Consider the following 25,063-nt stretch of genomic DNA (forward strand, 5'->3'; position numbering starts at 1 on the left):
TTCTGTCACCCACTAACAAAATATTTATGGCAGCCACGAGTCGCATTGGAGTAACGTCAACTCCCCCTTGGACTGATTGGCTAGAGGAGCAGCTGTCAATCTAGAACTTGTGGGCCAATGGTGACGCTGAAGCCTGCCCTGATTTACATGAAACTCAAACTGCAACTTTTAGAAACGCAAGCGCAGAACTAGGAAACGAGCAAAGGGGAAAAAACCACAAGCACACACAAAAAATAACATGAGCAGGGGCCTGTTTCACAAAGGAGGTTAAGTGAAAACTCTGAGTATGTTTTTATACAATGTTTGTACAATGTTTTTATACAAATATATATATATATATATATATATATATATATATATATATATATATATATATATAAATTAAAATAAAGATTTATTTTCTATATAAGAAAATGATATAAGATAATTAGTCTTGTTTCCTGGGGAATCTAAATTAAGTGCATTTTACTTAAGTAAAATTATATGCCAGTGTGGTAATAAAAATAATCTTAATGCAAATGGAAAACAAGATTATTCGGAGTCTCTATTACTAAGTGCAAATCTACTGTAGCTCCGCCCTCCATCGACACATAAGGTTAAATACGACACATGTGAATAACGGCTTCAATAGTGTAGGCAGTAATGTTATGGGCACGGAAAACTTGCTTGTAACGCGATTGATTGGGTTAGAGTCCGGCTTTTGCAGAGCTTGTTCTTCTCACTTTTCCCATCACGTCACATTAGAATTTTTCAATAAAAATGAATAAAATGTTCTTAAAGTAGAAGTAAATTGCCTAACGAGTGTTTAATAATGATACAACTATTTATAATTGTAATAAATATAATCATTTACAATCTGTTATTATTGCATCCTGTTAATGTATAACAATACTGAGGTGCAAATGTATCTGCCAGTATAAAGTATAACTAGAATCTAATTATTATTTACACTTAGTCTGTTGCAAATAACTGCTACTTTTACATGGTAAATAGAATATATCAGGATTTTCACTGTACATTTTTTTTCTGTAAATAGCATCTAGAGCTACTTGCACTTAGCCTACTGTAAATATGATCTATCGCTAAGAAAGTATGTTAATTCCACTTAGTGTAAATAGTCACTGCCTTATTTTTCTTACTCTATTGGCAGATCATTTGTAAAATAAGAAAAATGCACTTAAAATATTATTATTAATATTTTTTTTATATAATTTTTTTGCCCATGAGATACCATAAAATGATTAGCTATTAGTTCCTTAATTTAACGTTATGCCAGTTTTCACCTGTGATATTATAACACTGAGAAGAATTATATTTGTATCGAGTCTGAAATATGCAGACCATAGACTGTAAAAAAATATGGACGTAGTGTCCGTGACATCACCCATAGACTCCTCAATAGCGGTTTTGAAGCGCAAAGTGTGCAGAGCGGGCCATCGCCATCTTGGCAGCGCGTCACCGCCGAGCGCCAACCTCCCGCTCTCTCTCGTGAGGCCAATAAGGAAGTGACTAAAACTGCAATTCATCGACTGGCCGCTTGAGGCTGGCTGCAAAAGGGAGTCAGTTCCATAGACTCCCCATGTTAAAATGCCCAACTTTACAGCAGGAAAAAACATGTTTACAGCCTGGTTCAAAAAATTATTTTGGTCTAAATAGCTAATTTTGCCCTTCATGACAACTGTGAGGGGGTGATTTTTTTTATAACTCATCCGTTTAAATTATATTAAGACTTAAAGTTCTGCATAATTAAGGGCGTAGCCACTTGAGTGACAGGTGGATTGCCGCTGCTGACACTGCCGTCGTGCTAGGTGGGTGTGGCTACAGCAACTAGCTCCCGCCTTTTTGCCCATTTTTGATTGTCCGGGAGAGTCGCGCGGTGACGCGCTGCCAAGATGGCGACGGCCCGCTCTACACACTTTAGGCTTCAAAAACACACTTCAGGAGTCTACGGGTGACGTCACGGACACTACGTCCATGTTTTTATACAGTCTATGGTCACCGCGCGACTCTCCCGGATAATCGAAAATGGGCAAAAAAGGCGGGAGCTGATTGCTGAAGCCACGCCCACCTAGCGCGACGGCATTGTCAGCAGCGGCAATCCACCTGTCACTCAAGTGACAACGCCCTTAATTATGCAGAATTTTAAGTCTTAATATAATTTAAACGGATGAGTTTTAAAAAAATTCACCCCCCTAACAGTTGTCATGAAGGGCAAAATTAGCTATTTAGACCAAAATCATTTTTTGAACCAGGCTGTAAACATGTTTTTTTCTGCTTTAAAGTTGGGAATTTTAACATGGGGAGTCTATGGGGAGTCTACTCAGAGTCAGTCAATTTAGAGTTGATTAAACTAATTTCAGCTGTTCTTTAACCGAAAACTCACAGTTTCACAACTCAGAGTTCAAGTTTAAACTCCGAGTTGGTTGAACCTCCTTAGTGAAACGGGCCCCAGGAAACCTGATTTTGTTTGCGATTTGGAAAATTTTGAATTCATGTTTCAGTTTTGTGTAATCCATGACTGTGCTGTTTGTTATTTTAAAAAAAAATATTTTTGTAAAATTATTTCATTTATGCTTATTATTTCTCGATCTGTGACTGCAATACAGTTGGCGGGATTCTAATCCCATACTAACTCTTTAATAAATCTATATCAAAATCTGACACATTACAGTGCGCTGTGAATGTTACCTGTGGTTAAGCAGCTGATTGTGGCGTGCAGATATCCGATGAGTAAAACAGCGCGAGCCATCCTACAGATTCAGTGTGTCAAATTGAAATACAGTGTTAATGCCAAAACCGTGCGACTTCTTGACTGGAGCCCAAAATTTACATTTAATGAAAGAGTTGAACTCTAAAATGAAAAATAAAAACATCATAAATATTACATGAAAATTATTTGTTTTTACTCATGTTATTTTTTTCAAAGTGGCTTAATAGCTTTGAATTACAAAAAGAGTGAACTTTGATATTCTTTATTGATTATCTTGCTCTTTGAAGTTTGAACAGATAGGAATATTCAGAATTCAAATTTATGCAACATTTTCTTGCATTTCACTATAATATACACTATATTTAAAAAAATTGGGGTCAGTTAAGACTTTATTTTCTAAATAAATTAATACCGTTATTCAGAAACGATGCATTCAATTGATCAAAAGTGCCAGTAAAGACATTTCTAAAATTACAAATGATTTCTATTTCAGATTTATGCTGTTGTTTTGAAACTTTTATTATAAAAAAAAATCCTGGAAAAGTATCACAGTCTCCACAATATTATTAAACTGTTTTCAACATTGATAATAATCAGAAATGTTTCTTGAGCAGTAAATCACTATATTAGAATGATTTCTATAGATGTGACACTGAAGACTGGAGGAATGATGATGGAAAATTCAGCTTTGCATTACAGGAATAAATTACTTCTTGAAATGTATTCGAATAGAAAATGGTTCTTTTAAAGTTTAATAATAATTAACTATTTTTACTATATTTCTAATCAAATAAATATAGCCTTGGTGACCAATAAGATACTTTTTTTCAAAATCATTAAATCTCTTACCAACCCCAAACTCTTAAACCTAGTAAATTTAAAGCTGACCTTACAAATAAAAAATGGATTTTAAAACTAATTATAATTATAACTTTACATGAATAATAAAAAAAAAATTGATAACCTTATAATTTTGGCCATTTATGTATTCCAAATATGTAAGACGTTATCATTTATTCGTATCTTTAAGACAAATCTGTTTCAAAGCATTACAAAGAAGTTATATGAGCTGCACACACTGGTTTAGTAAAATAATTGTGATCAGATGTTTTCAGAAAGTGATAAAGTACACATTTACAGTATATTTTTGTAAGCTACATCAATCGTGTTTTACTTGCTTCATCAAAAGTAAAACCAACAGTTGAATAGCTACAGAACTTTTAAACACAAACTGCTGTTTTCTGTATTAATAAAATAATGTGAGAACTTTACAAACTGGACCAATTAATGGTTTGTTTGTGTGTGTGAAGGTCAGTAGATCATGAGGGTATTCAGTGTGTTCACACTGCCATCATCAGGTTGAGCTCAGGAACTAATCACCAGGGTTTGGAGATGTTCACAGATGCGCTGCTGTGATGTTGTCTCTCGTGTCCCTTCCTTCCTCTGAAAGGCTTGATAACACTTCTTCTTTCGCTGTCTGTGGTCAGATGCTTTTAAACATCAAACGATAGAGAACAAAGTACTTTAATAAACTCAGAGCCAGTTGAAGGTCTTTCTGTTTATTAACAGGGATAATCAGCTACCTGCTAAATCATCCACCTGCTATGCAAATACTCTCTCTCTCTCTCTCACACACACACACACACACCTCCAGCACGCTACTTACTGGACTCACATTCAAAGTTCTAGGAGACAGATATAGATTTGCATCCAAACCAGACAGCAGAGAGCTTCCTGATGAACTGAGCACCTCATGTATCATGGTAAAGTACAGTTATTTCTATTTAGTTGTATGTTAGACATTTAGGAATACATTTGAAGATTAAATTAACATGTTATTGGCATCCGAGTTGGTTTTAGGTGCTACAAACGCTGTTTTATATAAGAAACATAAACGTAATCATGATTTGAAGTGGCAAAATCAAAACACCAGTGTCATTTATTACCTGGAATTATCTAAGAAAGGTTAGATCGTTTTTACTTTTTAATTTCTGCTTTTCTACTTTAACTACTTTAAATGTTTCAGCTCCTCATTCGCAGTGAATAAACGCCACATTGTTCTCCATCTGATGCATTTGAACCAGCTATCTGATAAAAACCGGAAGCTTTCAGCTTCCTCTTGTATAGTCATTCAAGTTACGACATTATTTTGTTTTGTGCTGTCAATATATACTTGTTTTTGCACTTTTTTCATTTAATTTGTTTTTATTTACACTTTTTTATTATTTGTGTCTTTACCTTCAGTCAAAACATTACTAAACCTGTTTGTACATCTTTAAAGTATTGCTTTTATGAATTAAATAGTTATCTGCTGTGTTTTCCCTCTGATGGAAGTGTAGCAACAAAAAAGAAGTGAATAACAATGACCTACAGTATTCTGCGATGTGTATTTCTAATCAAGATAAGCAGTCATGTGACAAAGTGTTGAAAAATTAAATATTATTTATATTTATAATATGACATATAGTGAAATGCTCCATCGTCCTATAGTATTTCTACACTCTCCATCCACATACATTTACATAATCTTTTAATAACCAGCAAGCAAAGATCGATGCATATTGTTCTTGTTAGACTTTAAGTGTGTTCTGTTTTGGTCATCCAAAGAGAAGCTGTACTGCTCACAAAATGATGTTTTCTTTATTTTAGAGTTTCTTTGAGAAGTTTAAACCATCTCTACTGTAAGTACTTAACTCATTTTTCATCAAACATTACATTTTTATTTTCTAATTCTTGCATAACTGTCTAATTAATGTTATTTTTCTTCTATACAGACATAGCGGACCACCAGCTCCACCCAGGAGAACAGGTGCTTTGATGACAAAATCCCTTACCTGTGTAAAAACAAAAATATTAAAACATCTATAGAACAAACATTAGGATTTTAGGTTAAAATTTGGGATAATTTGTGACTATTGTAATTTGTGCTATTTCAGTTTTAAAAACCTTTTAGCATACTGCAGTTTAAATATTTAATACACAAATTATTAAAAGTACAAAAACTGTGTAGCTTCTAAAATTAATATGAGGTTATATCAACTGTGCATATAAGAATAATACATGTTTGGCAGAAATTTAACATTAACATTGTGCTAATGTAAATACTGTAAGTCGATCCCTCATTTTCATCTGCGCGCCTAATTTGACTAACCAGCTTTTCTAAATTATATATTATAAAGCAAAAACAAGTTTAAATAGCAGTGAAAATCAGCTAAAAGCAATCTGTAAAATATGAGTAACTAATTAAAATGTAAATAAATACTATAAATACGGCCTATAAACAACACCTCTCGTGTTTTAGAAATGTACAAACACACATAAAAACAAATAATTTAGAAAAGCTGGTTAGTCAAATTAGGCGCGCAGATGAAAATGAGGGATCGACTTACAGTATTTACATTAGCACACACGCTGTCCTCCTACATCAACTGATTTCACAACTTTCAATACTATTACTTATACTAAGTTTTTGTCTACACTCTACAGTAAGTTTTGTGCTCAGAAAAAGGTTTCGGAAGCCAAACAAATCCCAAAGCAGGTGCATCAAATATGGCGTTGGCGTTGGACGCCGTCTTCACGCAGCGCGCTAATTTTCGTCATCGTCACATTGTTTCTCGTCCTGTTAACACAAAGTGCTTTACCTGTAAACAGCAAGAGCACCAAAGACGCAAATAATCGAAACACGAGCTTTTGCTTAACTGTGTCTTTGCATTTCTGTAGCTTTCGCTCGTTTCTGTCGAATGCATGTTCCGTTCTTGAAGAACTCAAGTTCCCTACATGCACCGCGGCACTAATAAATAATACACGTTCCTGTGTTAATGTTATTGTTTTACGGTTTAATGCTTATGCTGTTGTTGTCGCAAGAAGTTAGACTACTTGAAGTGGCGATTTTTCAGAGCTCTTATTTATTTATTTATTTATTTATTTATTTATCACCGTTAATGTGATGTATATCTCCGTTATTGTTGTTGCATTCGAAGAATCATTCATCCTAAGTTAATTTAAATACATTTTATCTCGTAATATTTTAGTAATAGATTTGTCAACCGCAGTAAAGCACAAAAATATGTACTGACCTTCAGGTGTAGCTAATATTAAACGCAACATATCATTGATCTGTAGTGCTTTCTTTGTTTCATATTTCTTGTGATCTCAATTCAACTCTTCATTTCTTTGTAGATAACAGTTCTGATTATGGCTGGCCAGAAGGGGAGTTTGTAAGTATTGTGTAAACATCACTTGTCTAAACACATAGGCGTACAAAGTTAAAAAAGGTGTGGGAACATTCATACTTCCTGTTGTGTCTCCAGGAGGTACAGTATCACTTCCCTTACTGTACTAATAGATAACAGCTGAGAGGTCAACAGTTTATTAGTATTAGAAACTCAATCCCACATCAGCATTTTCACAGAACCGGCCAAAATATTTAAAGGATCGTCAGTAATAAACAATGTTCCTCTTGCCCTTTAAATGGCGAACCTGAACCATAATTAATAACACATGACATTGCATATGACTGTTTACCTCTTGTGACCCAATTAAGGATGCATGTGAGCTTCTTTTATACACATCTGATCAATCTCAACTATTTTCAGGATGAAGAAGATAGTGATACGTATGAAGCTCCACCATGTGAACATCCCACCATTAAAGTCCAACCGCGCCAAGTAGAGAATGTTTACCTGGGTATCTATCCATCCATCTATCTATCCATCTATCCATCTATCCATCTTAGTGTGTAATGTAGTGTTTGTTTTTCTCAGGTTATACGGATCGAAATCCGAACCCTGTTATTCCCAAAAGACAGGCAGCACTGCCGCCACGGCCGGCCAAGATCCCCCCGACAGGGAAAAGCATGGTAAAACATCTAAATTTAGCCTTTATTAGGACTTTATTTCACAGAAGAGGCTTGTGTTGCTTTTAGATTCAGCTGTGTGTTTCTTTCGCTTCTAGAAGCCAGAGCCGTCTCACGACCCAGAAGACTTTTACATCGACCCCAATGACAGCAAACGTGAGTCTCTGAAAAAAAAACAATCTCATAAATTATGAAAAGAAATAATCAGTTTATTGATGCAAGATCAAGGATTAAGGAACGGTAATATTGCAAAATATTATTATAATTTAAAAGCACTGTTTTCTATGTGAATATCTGTTAAATTATAATTTATTTCAGTGATGCCCAGCTGAATTTCCAGCGTAATTTCTCCAGTCTTCAGTGTTTTCAGAAATCATTCTAATGTGCTGATTTGAAGTTTTTTGCACATTTCTGATTGGTTGAAAAGTGCTACATAAATAATGGTGACTTTTGCCAATTAATATTTTATGGAAAATGTGATGCATTTTATTTTTCAGGAACCTCTGATTAATAAAACGTTGAAAAAAACCTCCAGCATTTATTAAAAATAGAAACCATTTGTTGCATTATAAACGTCTTCGCTGGTACTTTTAAACAATTTAATGCATCCTTGCTGAGTTTAAGTATTAATTTAATTCAAGTTTTGCACGGTAGTATACTTAAGAGAGAAATGGATGGCTTAATCTACAATTAAACTCTTTAACTAAATATTTTCTAGCTCCTGAGGTAATACGTAGAGATAAACCGGGTAAAAAAGCCCCACCTAAGAGACCCCCGATGAGACCCCCACCGGCTCCTCAGCAAGACGAAGGTCACTTCAACACTATGTTCACAGATATTAATATCGGATACTACAGTATTGTTTGATGACACACAGCATGTTTAGTTACTGTACTCTCTGTCCTTCCAGATGTTTACCTGGACCCAAATGAAGGGCAGGTAAACATGACTGAGCATCCAAAATGATACTGAAAATAAAAAAAAGTAGCAGATATGGTAATTTCAATTTATTTGTTTCTGTCAGGATGATGATGATGATGATGATGATGATACCTATCTAGAACCTGTAGCAGGTCAGTGCTCCATGTATTTATACCTTTATAAAACGATAAAGTGACTTGAATATCATTTGTCATTCATTATTTGATCTTTTCCAGAACCTCCTGCTCCCCGAAGCCTGGCTCGTATGCCATTGCCTCCTAAAACTGTAGGACGAGACCGGCCTCCACCAATGTATGCTTGTCTAAATCAGGGTTATTATCATAAAATAAAAATAAAACCATATTTAAAAAATACATAAATAAAGATTTGTGTTACTTGAAATAAAATGTGATATTCAGCTAGTTGGCAAACCAGCATTTGTGCATCTAAAACTAAAATAAAAATGTATTAAAAACTATAGATATAATATTAAAAAAAAGACAAACACAATAAAATTATCAATTTGAAAATTTTAGTAATTTTTGATTTTATTTTTACATTTATTTATAAAGTATTTATTTTATTTGCTTGTGAAAATAATAATATTGTTTAAGTATTAAATACAATTCACTGAAGTATTACGACTATTTTAAATCATATTTGAGTTTTGAGCAATAGATAAAGCCTTTGATGCTGATATTGAGTTTAATTGTAAATAAATAATAATTAACTAAAATTTAAAATATATTTTTTACATTTAATGGGCATTTTGAAAACTAGATTTTTTATATTTAATCAAATATTAATTTGAAAAATTGTATGTAGTTGTTTTATGTATTAAATTATTGCATACAGTTCACTTTACATATTAGTATTAAATCTTATTTTTTTTTTTATATTATCCATGAATATAATATTTGATACTAGTGTAAAATTATAAATAAGTAATAATTAACTATATAACAATTACCTAAAAATTCCAAATATTAAAATATCTAAATGATCCTGAAAATAACGCTGGCCTAAATTAATTTATTACAGACTCATGTTAAATTATGGTATTCGATAATTAGATATTTTGCTTGCTGTTTTTAGCATCACCTTGCATGCATTTAGCCAATTTTATCTTAAACAACTTACAGTGCATTAGATATGCATTTATATTCATCAGTATTGCATTATAAGTGTTCCCTACGAATTGAACCCATAACTTTAGTGTAGCATCACACAAATGCAAAATGTAAAGGAGCAACCAAAGTCACATCTAGAAACCAGAATAATTATATAAGAATAATAATAGTTAATACCATTTCTTCTTGTCTTATAGAATGAAGCCTCCGGTTCCCAGAGCCAAATCTGTAAGTACTAGTTGGACACACATTCATGCATTCATTACAGTGTTCGTCTCCTGAAGGAACTGATTAATTTGTCCGTTTCCTCAGAGTTCGGTCTTGATCGGTGACACTGTTAACAAAGGTTAGAGAGTTGTTCTGTTTTAACTCATGCATGAGGATATAAACCCTCTTGTACTGCTTCATTTGACGTCTTCTTTGATCGTTTAGTTCTGCCGCCAGAAATAAAACGTGCCACGCTTCCACACGCACTAAACAGCAAACCAGTTACTCCCATCATCCTCCCCAAAGAGCCCAAACCCAGGTGAGTCTGTGAAGCCTTCACCTCTTTAGAAACAGCTTAAAGTCAAAAGAGAAAATAACGAATTCGAAGCACGTTTTAGGTTTTTTTAGGATTGCATTGTGACATTAATTTCAAGAAAATATACTCAGCCTTTCAGCTATTTCTCTGTAGTCCACTGATTTTTAATTGATGTAATGTGAAAAATCCCACAATATTTAGTTATTTTCTAGTAGTTCCTGTGGCTCAGTGGTAGAGCATTTCATTAGCGTTAAAGGTTGTGGGTTTGATTCCCAGGGAACACACATACTGGAAAAAAAAAATGATATCCTGAATGCACTGTAAGTCGATTTGGATAAAAGCGTCTTCTAAATGCATAAATGTAATGTAAATATTTAAAAAATTAGGACAACGTGAGTAAAGCTCATTGTTGTGTTCGTTGCATTGCTTTTTATTTGTGCTGAATTAATAAAACTAAATGACAGATAATTTTTCTAGCTTTTTTTTGTATCACTTTAAAGTTTTTGTTAATATTTAGATTTAATTCTTTATTTTCTTTTGAGATTTTAATTTAATTTAAATGTTTAGCAATTTAAGCTTTAAGCTGGGCAAACAGTCATGTTGCTTTCTTTATGCAAATGTTTTTTATAATTATTTTTTGTGTTGAAATATAAGATGCACATTATTCCGAAGCCTATTTTGGGTACAGTAATATTATTTGCATAATGATATTATTTTCATGCAAATGTCTCCAACATTCAAAGCCGATTCTTGGTAGTCCACTGTAAAGCAGAAATTAAGCAGAAATTATGTTTAAATTGTAAAGTAAAAATGTTAGTATAGCTCACGGTTGTATTTGTTACATGGCTTTTTATTTAATAATAATAAAAAAAAATATGGACGATTTTTAGTGTTATTTTAGCATCATTGATATACTATTATTAGATGTTGTTTAATTTCAGTTAAAGTTTTAGTAATTTTGCTAGGTTTTTTGTTGTTACTAGGGTTTTTTTCCTACTGGTTACACAAAATATTTTCACACAATTTCTAAAATCTCACACAAACAGCAGAAGCACACACCAAATCTGCAAAACCAACACTAATTCTTGACCTCTGACTCCGTTTCAGTTTCATAAAACACTTTCTGCAAAACACAAAACACAATTCTCTTTGCAATACAAAAATCTAACAGGAATTGATATTATGGCAAAGGTGTTTGCAAAAGTTTGTTTTTGAGATGTGTTTGTGATATTTTGAATGCAATGCTTCATTTTGCAAGAGATGTGCATTTAGCATTTTGTGTGTGCATTGCAATTCTTGGATTTGTGTGTAAATAAAATTACAAAATTTTAATTAGTTTGCGTTATTTTAGTGCTTGAGTAAAATCAATAAATGTTTTTTTTTACCCTTTATTTTAGTAAATATTCATTTTATTTCAAGTAACAATGTTTTATGGTTTTAGTTAACAGTAATAATCCTGTATTGGTCATAAAAAATTTAATTGAATATTTAATTAATATTTGTGGTCAGTAAGGGCTTAATTGCCATGAAAATAAAGTTGCATTGCTTTCTTTATGCAAGACAATTTTTTTCTTTTCATTTTTGCGTCTTTACTTTTTGTACAATGTTTGTTATAATTCAATCTACAGGTTTTTACTTACATTAATTGTTAAACGAGACCAAACTTATGTACAGTATAAGCATATTTTCCCATCTGCTGACAAACTCAAATGCAGTAAATATGTTGTTTTTCCAGTCCTCCTCCTCCTCCATCTCTGGACAGCACAGGTGAGCACATCTGTTATTTACATTTTTTGTTATTCTCTCAAAAACCATAATCTTTCGATGTAACTAACTGTTATTGTATGTCACATGATAACAATGATAAGAATCATCTCGTTCTTTCATCACACAGCACTTTCTTTTGGAGCAAAGTCAGTCGCGCAGGTAAACACTTCAGACAGAATCAGTGTTTGTGATTGGTGACAAATTGTCTGTATTCTGTCACTGATTGGCTGACGGTTTTGATCACGATCAGGGGGCGGGGCTACAGGACAAAGAGTGGTTTGCTGGAGTCTGTGAACGTAAGACTGCGGAGGAAACCGTGCTCAGGGTTAACAAGGTGTGTCTATTTAAATACTAATATTTACATTTTATTTAAATGCTGCATTTAAAAGTTGCATTCAGTCATATTGTTCGGATACTAAGCAGTAAAATAAAATAATAAAAATATGATAATTAAATGTAAAATAAATGAAATATAAATATTTAAATTTTATTTGAGTGCTGCATGTTTATCTTCTGAATTCAGTTACGCTTTTCTAAAATTAGGCAATAAAATAAAAAATAAAATGAAATCTAAGGTAAAATGACATAAAATCTCTGTTTGTGTGAGATTTTTATTTTGGCATGTTTATCCTGGGAATGTTCATTTGACTCGTATTGTTCTGAGATTAAGCTTCTAAATATAGTATAAAATAATTAATAAAAACAATGAATTTAATTTGAAAGCTTCATGTTTATAATCTAAATTGGGATGTTCTGTTGAGGTATACTGTTCCTAAACAAAGCAGTCAAATAAAAAAAATATTTAAATTTATTCATATTAAAGGGTTAGTTCACCCAGATAGCAAATTTATGTAATTAATAACTTACCTTGATGTTGTTTCAAACCTGTAAAACCTCCGTTCATCTTCAGAACACAGTTTAAGATATTTTAGATTTAGTCCGAGAGCTCTCAGTCCCTCCATTGAAGCTGTGTGTACGGTCTACTGTCCATGTCCAGAAAGGTAAGAAAAACATCATCAAAGTAGTCCATGTGACATCAGAGGGTCAGTTAGAATATTCTGAAGCATCGAAAATACATTTTGGTCCAAAAATAGCAAAAACAAAGACTTTAATCAGCATTGTCTTCTCTTCCGTGTCTGTTGTAAGAGACAGTTCAAAACAAAGCAGTCTGGATATCCGGTTCGCGAACGAATCATTCAGTTCACCAAATCGAACTGATTCGTTTTAAATGGTTCGCATCTCTAATACGCATTAATCCACAAATGACTTAAGCTGTTAACTTTTTTAATGTGGCTGACACTTCCTCTGAGTTCAAACAAACCAATATCCCGGAGTAATTCATTTACTCAAACAGTACACTGACTGAACTGCTGTGAAGAGAGAGATGAACACCAAGCCGAGCCAGATAATGACTCGTCCACGAGTGAAGAACCGGTTGCATCGGTTTTCGGATCACCAGTAGTTCTCTCGGACAGTTCGATTCAATAAACCTGTGGAAGAAAACGGTTCACCGGTTCTTTTGCGCTCGACGTATAATGGCGTCATTTGCGATGATTGCCCTTGATTCAAGCCTTCGGTTTACCCGCGCTCATAACATTAGCACAGAATCAGTTCAGAATCAATCACCAAAAGAATCAGTTCGGTTCAGACACTCTGTGTGTCGGTTTGCTTCACACTGAACCAAACATGTGCAGTATCATCAGCTCCTCGATTCTCGAATCGGACACGTCTGACAGAAACGGTTCTTGACTCGTGAATGAGTCAGTCTGTTGTTCATTATCTGGCTCGGCTCGGTGTTCATCTTCAGTTCTCTCTTCACAGCAGTTCAGTCAGTGTACTGTTTGAGTAAATGAATTACTCCGGGATATTGGTTTGTTTGAACTCAGAGGGAGTGTCAGCCACATTAAAAAAGTTAACAGTTTAAGTCATTTGTGGATTAATGCGTATTGGAGACGCAAACCGTTTAAAACGATTCAGTTCGATTTGGTGAACTGAATGATTCGTTCGTGAACCGGATATCCAGACTGATTTGTTTTTAACTCTCTCACAACAGACACAGAAGAGAAGACAATGCTGAATAAAGTCTTAGTTTTTGCTATTTTTGGACCAAAATGTATTTTCGATGCTTCAAAATATTCTAACTGAGCCTCTGATGTCACATGAACTACTTTGATGATGTTTTTCTTACCTTTCTGGACATGGACAGTAGACCGTACACACAGTTTCAATGGAGGGACTGAGAGCTCTCGGACTAAATCTAAAATTTCTTAAACTGTGTCCCAAAGATAAACGGAGGTCTTACGGGTTTGAAACAACATGAGGGTAAGTTATTAATTACATAAATTTGCTATCTGGTTGAACTAACTCTTTAAATATTTATCACAGCATTTGCATAGTGCTCCTTTGTTAATTTTTAAATGCTTCTATGTCCTCATTAGTAAGTCGCTTTGGATAAAAGTGTCTGCTAAATGTAAAATAACAAAATTGCATTTATTCTTAAAAATGTAGCACATATAGTTAACATTGACTGGTTTGGGACCATGTACAGTATATTTGTCATGTGTGTGTGTTTCAGGACGGCACGTTTCTGGTCAGATACAGCAGTTCTCAGAACGACCGTCAGCCCTTCACGCTGGTCGTGTTTTACCGGCAGAACGTGTACAACATCCCTGTGCGCTTCCTGGAGGATTTGCAACAGTACGTGCTCGGAAAAGAGGGCAAGAAGACAGAAGAGGTAGAGGAAGATCTGTGTTATGTGTGACAACGGTCGAGTGTCTTTGTGCAGCGGTGCATGAGTTCACATTTACATTTATGCAAACGCTTTTATCTAAAGCGACATACAATGCATTCTTTTTTTTTTTTAATTCATGTGTTCCCTGGGAATCGAACTCATTACCTTCATGTTGCCAGCGCCATTCCCTAATGTTTAGCCTCAACTTAAAGCACTTTAAACATACGTCAAATAATTGTTTAAATGTATCATTTAATTAAATGGTGCTTCAGAGGGATTGTAGAAATGCTTGTGTTTTGGCTCAGGCTCAGTCTGTGACCGCAGATTCTCTTCCCTCATTACAGCTGGAGGATTTGATGCTTTCTGGCAAAGTCTGGAAATACTTTTTGAAACACCTTAGGGATTTTTTTTTGTTTTTTGGGTCTAACATCTATTTTCTAAATAATATCACATTAAAGCAAATCACTTTGAGTTCTAATAATCATAAAATAATCATTTGGATTTTGACTTTTTATTTTAGTTTATTTTTTGTAATTTTGTAGTTTTTTTTATACATGTATGTATTGGTGTGTGTGTGTGTGTGTGTGTGTGACCCTGGACCACAAAATCAGTCTTAAGTGTAAATTTTTCGAAATTGAGATTTATACATCATCTGAAAGCAGAACAAATCATCTTTCCATTGATTTATGGTTTGTTATGATCGGACAATATTTGGTCGAGATACAACTATTTTAAATTCTGGAATCTGAAAGTGCAAAAAAAATCAAAATATTGAGAAAATCATCTCTAAAGTTGTTCAGATTAATTCTTAGCAATGCATATTACTAATCAAAAATGAAGTTTTGATATTTACAGTATTACATTTACAAAATATCTTCATGGAACATGATCTTTTCTTAATATCCTAATGATTTTTGACATCAAAGACATTGTCTGTTTCTACAAATATGCCCCAGAGACTCAAGACTGCTTTTAAAAATTGACACTTAAGACTGGTTTTGTGGTCCAGGGTCACATTTACTGAATCATTTTTGACATTTGTGTGTGTGTATACATATAATGGTTTTATATGTACACACAAAATGATTCAAAATGTCAGCAATAAAAATATATTCGTAAATAATAAATAATTGTGTGTATTTGTATGTATTTGCATTTTCAAAAGTTACTGAAATCTAATGTCAGAGTAATACTGCAGCATGACCGTAGATATTGCTCATTGCTATAGTTCTGATGATGATCTGTGTGTGTTTTGCAGCTCTTCAGCAGTTTGCAGGAGATGATCTCTCATCACATGAAGAACCCCCTCCTCCTGATCGATCGTAAGAGTCAAGCTAAACACAGCACTCTCCTCTCACACCCCGTAAAACCGTAACGCTCTCGCCCCGTTTGATACTGACCCTCAAATCACACAAACACACTCATACTCTGCCTAAATTATTTATTACATCATGTTTGTAATGCAGTCTGATGTTCATAGTATGTCTTGTGTTCAGTGCATTTCATGTTTGGGGATTTTGGATTATTTGGTGACTATGTAGTGTTCATTAAATACCTTTAAACTCTATGCATATATAATGTGTACAGGACAACTTGTTGTCTCGTGTAAAGTAATTAATAAAGAAAGAAAAAAAAACATGTGACCTTTCTGACATATTTTTTTTGTATGATCCTTGAAATGTCGATTTATACGTCAAATAATACCATGCTAATTTATTATGTTTCATGCATTTGTTTATGAAGTGCTATTAGCATTTTATTGAAACTATTTGAACCTTTGTTTATAAAAATCAATGCTAACAAAAATATATGACAACTTAATTAAAAAGTTACATTTTCAGTAAATATTTCAGTTTGTTGCCAATGGAATATTTTAAAGTTTTAGTTTAGTATGTTTCTAAAACATACCAGTTAACTAAAATTACTAAAAATAACCAAACTGAAATGGAAATATAATTAATAAAACTGAATAGACATTTAATAGAAGAAACTAAAACATTCAAATGCATGTCAAATAAAATCTAAAAAAACACTTTCAGTAAAATATCAGTTTCTTGAAGAAAGAATATTTTAGTCTAAGTTTAAGTTAAAAGTATTTAAATTAGTAAAACTACAAATACCTAAAATAAAATGTAAATAAATAATAAAAGCTGGAGAAAAACATTTAATTAAACTTTAAAATAAATAGTTAATTGAAATATATATGTTATATAAAATATCTAAATTGTTTTTAATATTTCAGTTTGCTACCAAATGAATATTTTATTTTTAGGTTGAAGTGCTTAAATTAACTTAAATAGACATTAAAAAAAAAGATTTGGTAATTTAAATAATAACTAAAAATTATTATTACTTTCATTAAATATTCCAGTCATTTGTGTCACGTTTTATAGTTTAGTTTAAGTTTGAGTACTTATTACTTGAAATAAAAATGGAATGCAAATAAAATAAAATGTATTAATTTAAAATAAAATAAAAATTAAGTAAACTCTATAAAAAAAAAAAAAAAAACACCATCATAAAACGTCAACTAAGATGAAAACTGAAAATATACAAATTTATGTCAAATACTGTTTATAATACTGTATGAATGGCAGGAGAAGAGCAGTGTTGTTGTTGTTGCTCTGAGTGAGTGTGCAGAAATAGACCCCCGGTATTTCTGGCTGGAGGGGGGAGTTCCTGCTGTCACATGCTCGTCTCGAGCGGAAGGATACAGCTGACCCCCTCACACTCCCTTCTCCCGCAAACTCACGCATTTCCCTGCTTCATACCCCACTGAGCTCCTGTGAGAGTGTGTTTACAGCATCTGCGCTGCAGGAAAGAAGGATCGTATCAGTGCGCGCGGATCTACTTTCTCACGCGGAGGAGTCCCGCTGCGCTCAGAGAAGAAGTCCGAGACAGAGATTCACGAGCATTCACGGAATAACCGCTTCTAACGGGACACACAACTCAGAGGAACGGAACACACAAACAACTGTTCATCTGCGCCCCTCTCCTCCTCCTCGTCTCCTCTCCACGAGAATGGCGCAGATTTTACCGATCCGCTTCCAGGAGCATCTGCAGGTAAAACCGCATAGACTCACGCAACATTCGTGGCTTTCCGCTCGACGCCGTTAAACCGTAAACACGCAACTGTGTAACGGCGGCCTGGTTCACGAGTTACATAGTTGATACCTACGTAACATTTGAGAATAAAGAGTTGCTTTACGTGTTACATAGTGGCCTCTCATTTAAAAGAATGACGGTAAACGGATCGTTACATAGTAACAACGTTCCATCACGTGTCAGAAATTGTTACATAGTTGCATGACATTTAAATGATGACAGTTACTGTATCGTGGAATGTTTCTGTGTGTGTGTGTGTTACACAGTTGCACTTGTCCAGCATTTAAAATAATGCTGGTTTTTATTAACATTGTTATTCAATATCAATATTTTACATCACTTTAAATTAGTCATTAAGTGTTTTAATGTATTATTACATATAAGTATTAAGTATTTTTACATATAGTATTATATTAAGTATTGCTACATATAACAGTATTCCATGTACAGTAATATAAGCTCTGAAAACATCTTGGATGATCATTATACACAAATCAGAACTAGTTTTAGATGAAGTACAGTTCTTGAAATTGTATTCCAATAACTCAGCATGGTGGAAATCGACACATTGCGACATCGTTGTATGATAAATTGCACATTAGTTGCATGGTATGCAAAAAAAATACCTTACTTGAGTGCAAAAAGCATCTTTGAGATGATGAAATCATTAATAATATCTGAATGACTCTTCATAATGCATTGTGAAGGTACTGTAGTGTATGTGCAGTGAAATGCTGTATTTTAGCCTTCATTCATTTAAACAAGGTCTCTAAATTGCACATTTAAAGTCGTTTGTGACATCTCTTTTGTAAGTTGTTATTGGAACCAGTTGATGTTTTTTTGTTTAGCATTCTAAGGCTTATGTATTGACAGTATTGTCTCTGTTCTCTTTTTACTGAGTTAGTCAGATGAGCTTGTGTCTGTAAGTGTGGGTTGGAAATGCATCGTCAGTTACTCCAGACATGATGCATTCCTCTTCAGCACAGTGCTGTCATGTGTGGCTTAAAAACACACTTCAGATTGCACCGACTGAAGGCTTTAAAGGAATAGTTCACCCCAAAATGAATATTTCCTTAATCTCCTCACCCTCGGGCTATTCAAGATGTAGATGAGTTTGTTTCTTCATCAGGTTTGGAGAAATGTAGCATTTCATCAGTGTTTCATCAATGGATGCTCTGCAGTGGATGGGTGCCGTCAGAATGAGGGTCACAATAAAATATCACTATAATCCACAGCACTCCAGTTCATCAGTTAATGTATAGTGAAGATAAAAGCTTCTCAAGACATTACCTGAAGGAGCGGTGAGGATTATTGTGATGTTTTATTGTGACTCTCATTCTGACGGCACCCATCCACTGCAGAGCATCCATTGATGAGACACTGATGCAATGCTACATTTCTCCAAACCTGATGAAGAAACAAACTCATCTAGATCTAAGATGACCAGATGACGAGCACATTTCCAGTATATTGAAATTTTTGGAAGAAGTTTTCTGCTTGTGTGTGATGAGATGACTCATCTTTCCAGCAAACCGAGACTCTTCTGCATTAGAGCTGCTCTCCTGCGTTGAAGTGTGTATTCTGTGGAACAGTTGGAAACAATGTTATTTTGGAGATGAGGGCCTCAGTGCCAAACGCTAATGAAGCTTCATTCTACACGCCTCTGAAAATATTCTCCTTGACAGAGACGTGCGAGCGTTTCTCAGACCGTCCAGCCTCACCTTTCCACCGGCCGTGTTTTCTCTGTCGCTTCTGGAATTCACCCTGCAGCTGATTGAAACCAGATGCTGCCGTCTCAGTCAGATCTACGGCTGCTTTACTGGGATCTGAGATGAGGTTTTGTTGTAAAGCGTGGAATTTCATAGCGTGTCTCTTGAGATACTGTCCCTCCATGTTCTCTCGCTCTCTCTCTCTCTGGTGTTATTCCGATGTCGGACGCCCAGCCGGTGCAGTTCAGCTAAAGAATGCCAAGAATCTGCAGCCGGCAGGACTTTGGGCCTTTAGCAGCTTGGCTTTATGTCTTGAACGTGTGTTTGAGTTCATTCAGAGCTGGATTATATTGATACAGTTTGATCCTGAATGGAACTCTCTCTCTCTGTGTGTGTGTGTGTGTGCTTTTATAAATAGATGCAGTTCATTCTGCTCATGTCTTATAAATATATTGAACTGGAAAAGGAACAAACACACAGATATAAATCTCTCCAGCTGCACTATAACTTATCTTAAAAGCATATGATTTAATCTGTAACACCAGATTTTACATAAATGCTCTTTAGTATTTAAATTGACTACTTTGTTTTATTATTCAAATGATTTTTTTAAATATATATTTTTATTATTTAAATTACTTATTTAGATTTGTTATTATTTCGGCGACTTTTTTGTATTTATTTTTATGATTTAAGTTACTTTTAAACATATGTTTATTATTTAAAGTACTATATCTTGTTCTGCTTGTTCTTATGGGGTTATTTTTGCTGTGTCATTTTTCTCTGTCCTCTGATTGGCTGCTGATGTAAAGCTGTAACCCAATAGAGATTTGGCTAATGAAGTTACGAGCAGGAAGAGGAAACATGTTTATCAACTGACACAGAGGACTTTGATCACACACACTCAACATTAAAATATAAATATCTTTAGTTTAACTCATTGCTTGCTTGGTCGAATTTTGAGCATGGTTTTGATTTCCCCATGATTATTAAATGTTGACCTTTGAATTCATTTTTGATAGAAGTGTTTGTCAAGTGCATGAATGTAAATGGAGATCAGTAAGATACAGAGACGGCTTCATCTCTTTCTGCTCGGAGATGGATCTTCATCATCATCATCATAGACGAGCCCATCAGAAATGAGCTTATTAGTGTGTGTGTGTGTGTGTGTGTGTGTGTGTGACTGGACATCTGGCGCTTTCGTGAGGACGTCTCATAGATGCAGATCTAATGCTGCTGTATGTACAGTAACACAAGAGTTTAACCCTTCACTCAAAGCTGTCTGGTTATGAGTTATGAGGAGAATGTTTACTAATAATGTCATTTTGGACCTTTCAAGTTTAGAAAAACAAGTACACTGAGTGTTTTTACTCCTAAAATTTCTCTTATTTTTTGTATTTAGAATTTTTTTAAATTCTGAATTTTTTAAAAACATTTTTATGATTTAATTAATTTCTAGCAAGTATTTTTTTTAAATGTTTTTATTTTAAATATATTTAAAGTTTTATTTATTTTAGTCTTATTTTAATTATATTAAAATAATTGTTATTTTTAAAATTTATTTTAAAATTTGCATTTAATTTTCAGCAAGTTTTTTATTTAGATTGTTTATTTTAAAATGATTATTGTATGATTTCATTTTTAGTACTTTTTTTTAATGTTTTTAATTTTTCATTCTATATACTGTTTTATTATTATTATTAAAATGTCTCTTTTTTTAGCTTTTGTAGGATACAATCATTGTTGGTCATTGCTCTTGGTAATGTTGACTGTGTTAGTATATATATATATTTTTAACTTGAAAGCATGAATCTGTAGATGTGTGTGAAATGAGTCCTGTTATGTAATGTTTCTTAAGCAGCTGCTCTCCTCATCGTCTCTGCATTAAATCATCAGATTGGGTCTGTTTGAATTATATCAGAAACAGACAGAGATTTACACTTTCAAGCTAACTGGTGCTCTTCATTTTGAAATTTTGGCCTGTAAAAAACAAATGACTCGTGTGTTGGTTGTTTAAAAAATTGTATTCATTTCCAGCAAAAAAACTAAAAACATTGCATGCAGTTATCGTTACACGAATCTCAGAATCAGTAAATCTGAAACAAAATAAGTAGTATATGAAAAACCTATACATGAAAAATGTTAAGTTGAAGTACTAAAACTAACATATAAGTTAAAGCTAAATAAAGAAATACTGATCCTTTATGAATTTTTATTTTTTATTTTATAATATTTTTTTATAAGTGTTTTATTCTTATTGCATTTTAACAATTATTTTAATGTGATTTATTTTTATGATTTACATTTTTGATTTTAAAAGTATTAATTTTGACTTTATTTAGTTATCTTTTAGCTAGTGATTTATTTTGATTGTATTTTTTAAATTATTTCAATTTGACGTTTATATGACTTACAGTTTTGGAAAGTACTTTTGAATGTTTTTTATTTTAAAAAGATTAGTAAAAAAAAAAAGTTATGGCCTAATTAATTTCTAACAAGTTTTTGAATTATTATTATTATTAAAAAATATTTTTTGACATTTTTAAAAAAAAAAAATTTATGTAACATATTAAAGATATTTACATTTTTAAAGCTGTCTGTAGTGCAGTTCACTTTTGTGTTTTGGCCTGTATGTAAATGATGCATGTTGTTTGTTCAAACTGTGACATCATATGCAGTGATTTTAAAGCATGTATTTCTTGTTCAATCTCAGGGTCTTATCCAGACGGAGTGAGCACAGATGTATCTAGAGACCAAACATCAGGCTTTGTGAAGATGTTCATTAGAGCACTAAATGCAGACTCACTTCTGAGTCTGTGTGTGTGTGTGTGTTGGCCTTAGGCTGCTCTACAGTATCTCTAGTCCTTGCGTAAGCGTGTTCCGGTCAGGTTTGCACTGCGCCTGTGTTTCTCAGCAGTGAATCATTCAGAGAAACTCCTGAGCTCTTTCCCTCGTCTGAACGATCCGGATCTGTTAGTGTTTCATGTACGACTATGCTGAGAGCTCAGACCAGTGAGAGTTCACTGTGAGGAAAATATCAAAGATACTGTCAAAATATCTTGTGCACTGCTGCTTGGAGCAGAGACTGTTGGTTAACATCAGAGATGCTTTACCGCTCGATGCTTTATTACAGGAATTACCAAACATATATATTATTTTTTGGACAGCTGAACCTCTTTGAGCTGAAATATGAGTTCCTCTTCAGGAACTCGAGCTGCGTCAAAAGCGCTTTGGGGAAACGCCTTTGGCAAGATCAACTCTGAATATCTTGTGCAATCAGTCCAATGGAAAAGCCAGACGTCACAGGTGGGGTGACGTAGCGACCAGGAAGCTATAAAGGCACGTGCCACGCAGCTGGCTTCAGCTTCGCGTCTTTCAGCAAGCGCTCTGTGTGTGCATGTTCAAAAGTCTGTCTTGTGAGTCTTATTTATTGTTGTCTGTCCCAATAAAGCAACATAATACCAAAGAGCAAAGCTAAGACTAGACATATGAAGGGCGAATCCAGATCGCGCTATAAATTGTGTGTTCCTCCCTGCCCACGCTACATCACGGCTGGGGATACACACGATTTATGCATGGTCTGCCTGGGATCGAAGCACGCTGAGTCGGTTCTCGAGGGAGCCGACTGTCCGCATTGTGAACAATTGCCGATGCGGACGCTTCGATCCCGGAGGGCTCTCTTCGAGGAGGGAGCCTTCGTCAGCGTTCCCCGCGGTGCTGGCCCCGCTTCTGCCGAGGCAGAGCGGTTGCTGCACTTGTAGGGTTCGCAGGTGGATCTGGCAGAGGGTATGGAGACGGGCCAGTCCTTATCTCCTTCCTCATCTGCCAGATTCGGCGCCCAAACCCTGGGTTTGGAAGCACGCTCGGCGGTTACTTCCCCCCAGGGTGAGGGGTTGACACTCCACCTCTCTTCGTCTGATGAGGTGGATGTGAAGACTATTAGTAGGGATTGAACCGCAGAAAAGTAAATTAGATGAGCGGTTTCTGCGGCCGAGACAGCCACCTCCAGCCCGGAGCCTTTCCTTTTTTCCTAATCTCCACGAAGAAGAGCGAGATCGTGGAAACACCCTTATTCGACCAGTCTCTTCGGCCCCGACTCTCAATATTATGGCAATGTCGCAGGGCTCGATGAGCGAGGGTACAGAGCGATGCCCCGGGTTGAGCAGACGCTTGCGAGCTATCTGTCACCTGGTTCGGCATCGTCTCTGAAGGCTCCGGCCTTGCCCACAAAACCGTTAAAAACAACATCCATGTTAATGGGCAAGGGCTATGTGGCCGTCCTCCAAGCATATCAAGCTGACCTGCTGAGAGATGTAGACAAGGGAGAGGGGATCAAGTCCGGCGATATTGCAGAGCTTAGACGGACCGCTGATCTCTCCCTCCGCGCCACCAAAGAGACCGCTCACGCGATTGGGCAGTCTATGGCAGCCTTGGTGGCCGCGGAGAGGCATTTATGGCTGACCCTGTCTCAGGTAAGAGAGCGTGACAGGGTCTGCCTCCTGGATGCCCCGCTTCAAACCTCGGGCCTGTTCGGCGACACAGTCAATACCGTCGTCGACAGGTTCCAGGAGGCACGCAAACAGGCGGCGGCGTTCCAGAGTTTCCTCCCTCGTCACTCTCGTGGGTTATCTGGGCGGGAGATACCCACACCACAGGCAGGCTCCTCATACCGCGAGGCTCAAAAGCTCTGAGTCAGGGACAAAGAGGTCCTGACGCCAGAGGCGCAGCGACCCTGAGTAGAGCCCGACCGATATGGATTTTTGGGGGCCGATGCCGATATTAACTCGAAAAGAGCCGATTTATAAGCCGATATTTTGATTTTAAAAATAATCTGGATATTAGACCCATTTCCTATAAACTGCATTTACACAACATTCAATAGCAAAATATCTGCCTGTTCTATGTATGTGGGCTGTATAAACCATTTTCCAGAATGGACTATGTTAAAAAAAAAGCCTTAGATTACAGTCTCAATGACTAAACAATTGCACATCAAAAGTATATATTTTTTAATGATCAAAAAACAGTCTGGTTTTAAACATTTAACACTTTTACTTTCTTCCAGTTGAAGCTGGTTTTAACAGTCTGTGTGTTTACTGTAAATAAATTATAATACTAAAGTTAAAGTATTTGCAGAAGTAGTCCCACACTTTAATGCTACAGCATTCACCTTTTTCAGCCATCTGTAGGCAGAAAGAGAGACAGAGAAAGAATAAGCATGTGTATTAATAATATCACCATGTATCATTACTCATGTCATCATTAGAATTATAATAATAATAAACTGGGATCTCCTACATAGGCAAAAATGAGAAATATATATATTTTTTTATTTGTCAAGCAATAGGTATTACCTACTTATATTTAACAATATTATTTCAACATTTTACTGTTATGTCTGTAAAGCTGCTTTGAAACAATATGTAAAAAAAAAAAAAAAAGCGCTTGTTCAGCTCACATTTATTTACATGTCCCCTCTGGTTTAATCATTTCTGACGCACCTACTGTAGTTACTGTAACTACACTATATTTGCTCTCACAGACACATTCACAACAGACCCGTATATCTTCTCCTCTTCTCTTTGTGCAGTCTGAATCAAAACATCGTCTTG

The 25,063-nt window shown here is 34.9% G+C and overlaps 2 protein-coding genes across 6 annotated transcripts in view; both read left to right on the top strand.

The window, feature by feature from the left end:
- The first annotated feature begins 3,808 nt into the window (after positions 1–3,808).
- On the top strand, positions 3,809–16,044 carry LOC132098137 (B-cell linker protein-like). The gene is made up of 19 exons (XM_059504294.1): positions 3,809–4,473; positions 5,360–5,391; positions 5,485–5,519; positions 6,890–6,927; positions 7,306–7,396; positions 7,474–7,568; positions 7,664–7,721; positions 8,284–8,376; positions 8,476–8,504; positions 8,590–8,638; positions 8,723–8,798; positions 9,814–9,844; positions 9,929–9,962; positions 10,049–10,142; positions 11,875–11,906; positions 12,034–12,065; positions 12,157–12,240; positions 14,482–14,640; positions 15,896–16,044. Exons 1-19 carry the CDS (start codon positions 4,315–4,317, stop codon positions 16,010–16,012), a joined length of 1,338 nt encoding a protein of 445 aa, XP_059360277.1. The 5' UTR covers positions 3,809–4,314; the 3' UTR covers positions 16,013–16,044.
- Positions 16,045–17,332: 1,288 nt separating this feature from the next.
- Positions 17,333–25,063, top strand: part of cltcl1 (clathrin, heavy chain-like 1) — a 45,801-nt gene continuing 38,070 nt past the window's right edge. For all 5 annotated transcript variants that reach the window (XM_059504295.1, XM_059504297.1, XM_059504298.1 and 2 more), the window contains exon 1: positions 17,333–17,700. In XM_059504295.1, the coding sequence (XP_059360278.1) occupies positions 17,659–17,700 (42 nt within the window). In that variant the 5' untranslated portion in view covers positions 17,333–17,658. The remainder of the gene's footprint in view (positions 17,701–25,063) is intronic.

This window comes from Carassius carassius, chromosome 21, assembly GCF_963082965.1.
Source record: "Carassius carassius chromosome 21, fCarCar2.1, whole genome shotgun sequence".
NCBI lineage: Eukaryota > Metazoa > Chordata > Actinopteri > Cypriniformes > Cyprinidae > Carassius > Carassius carassius.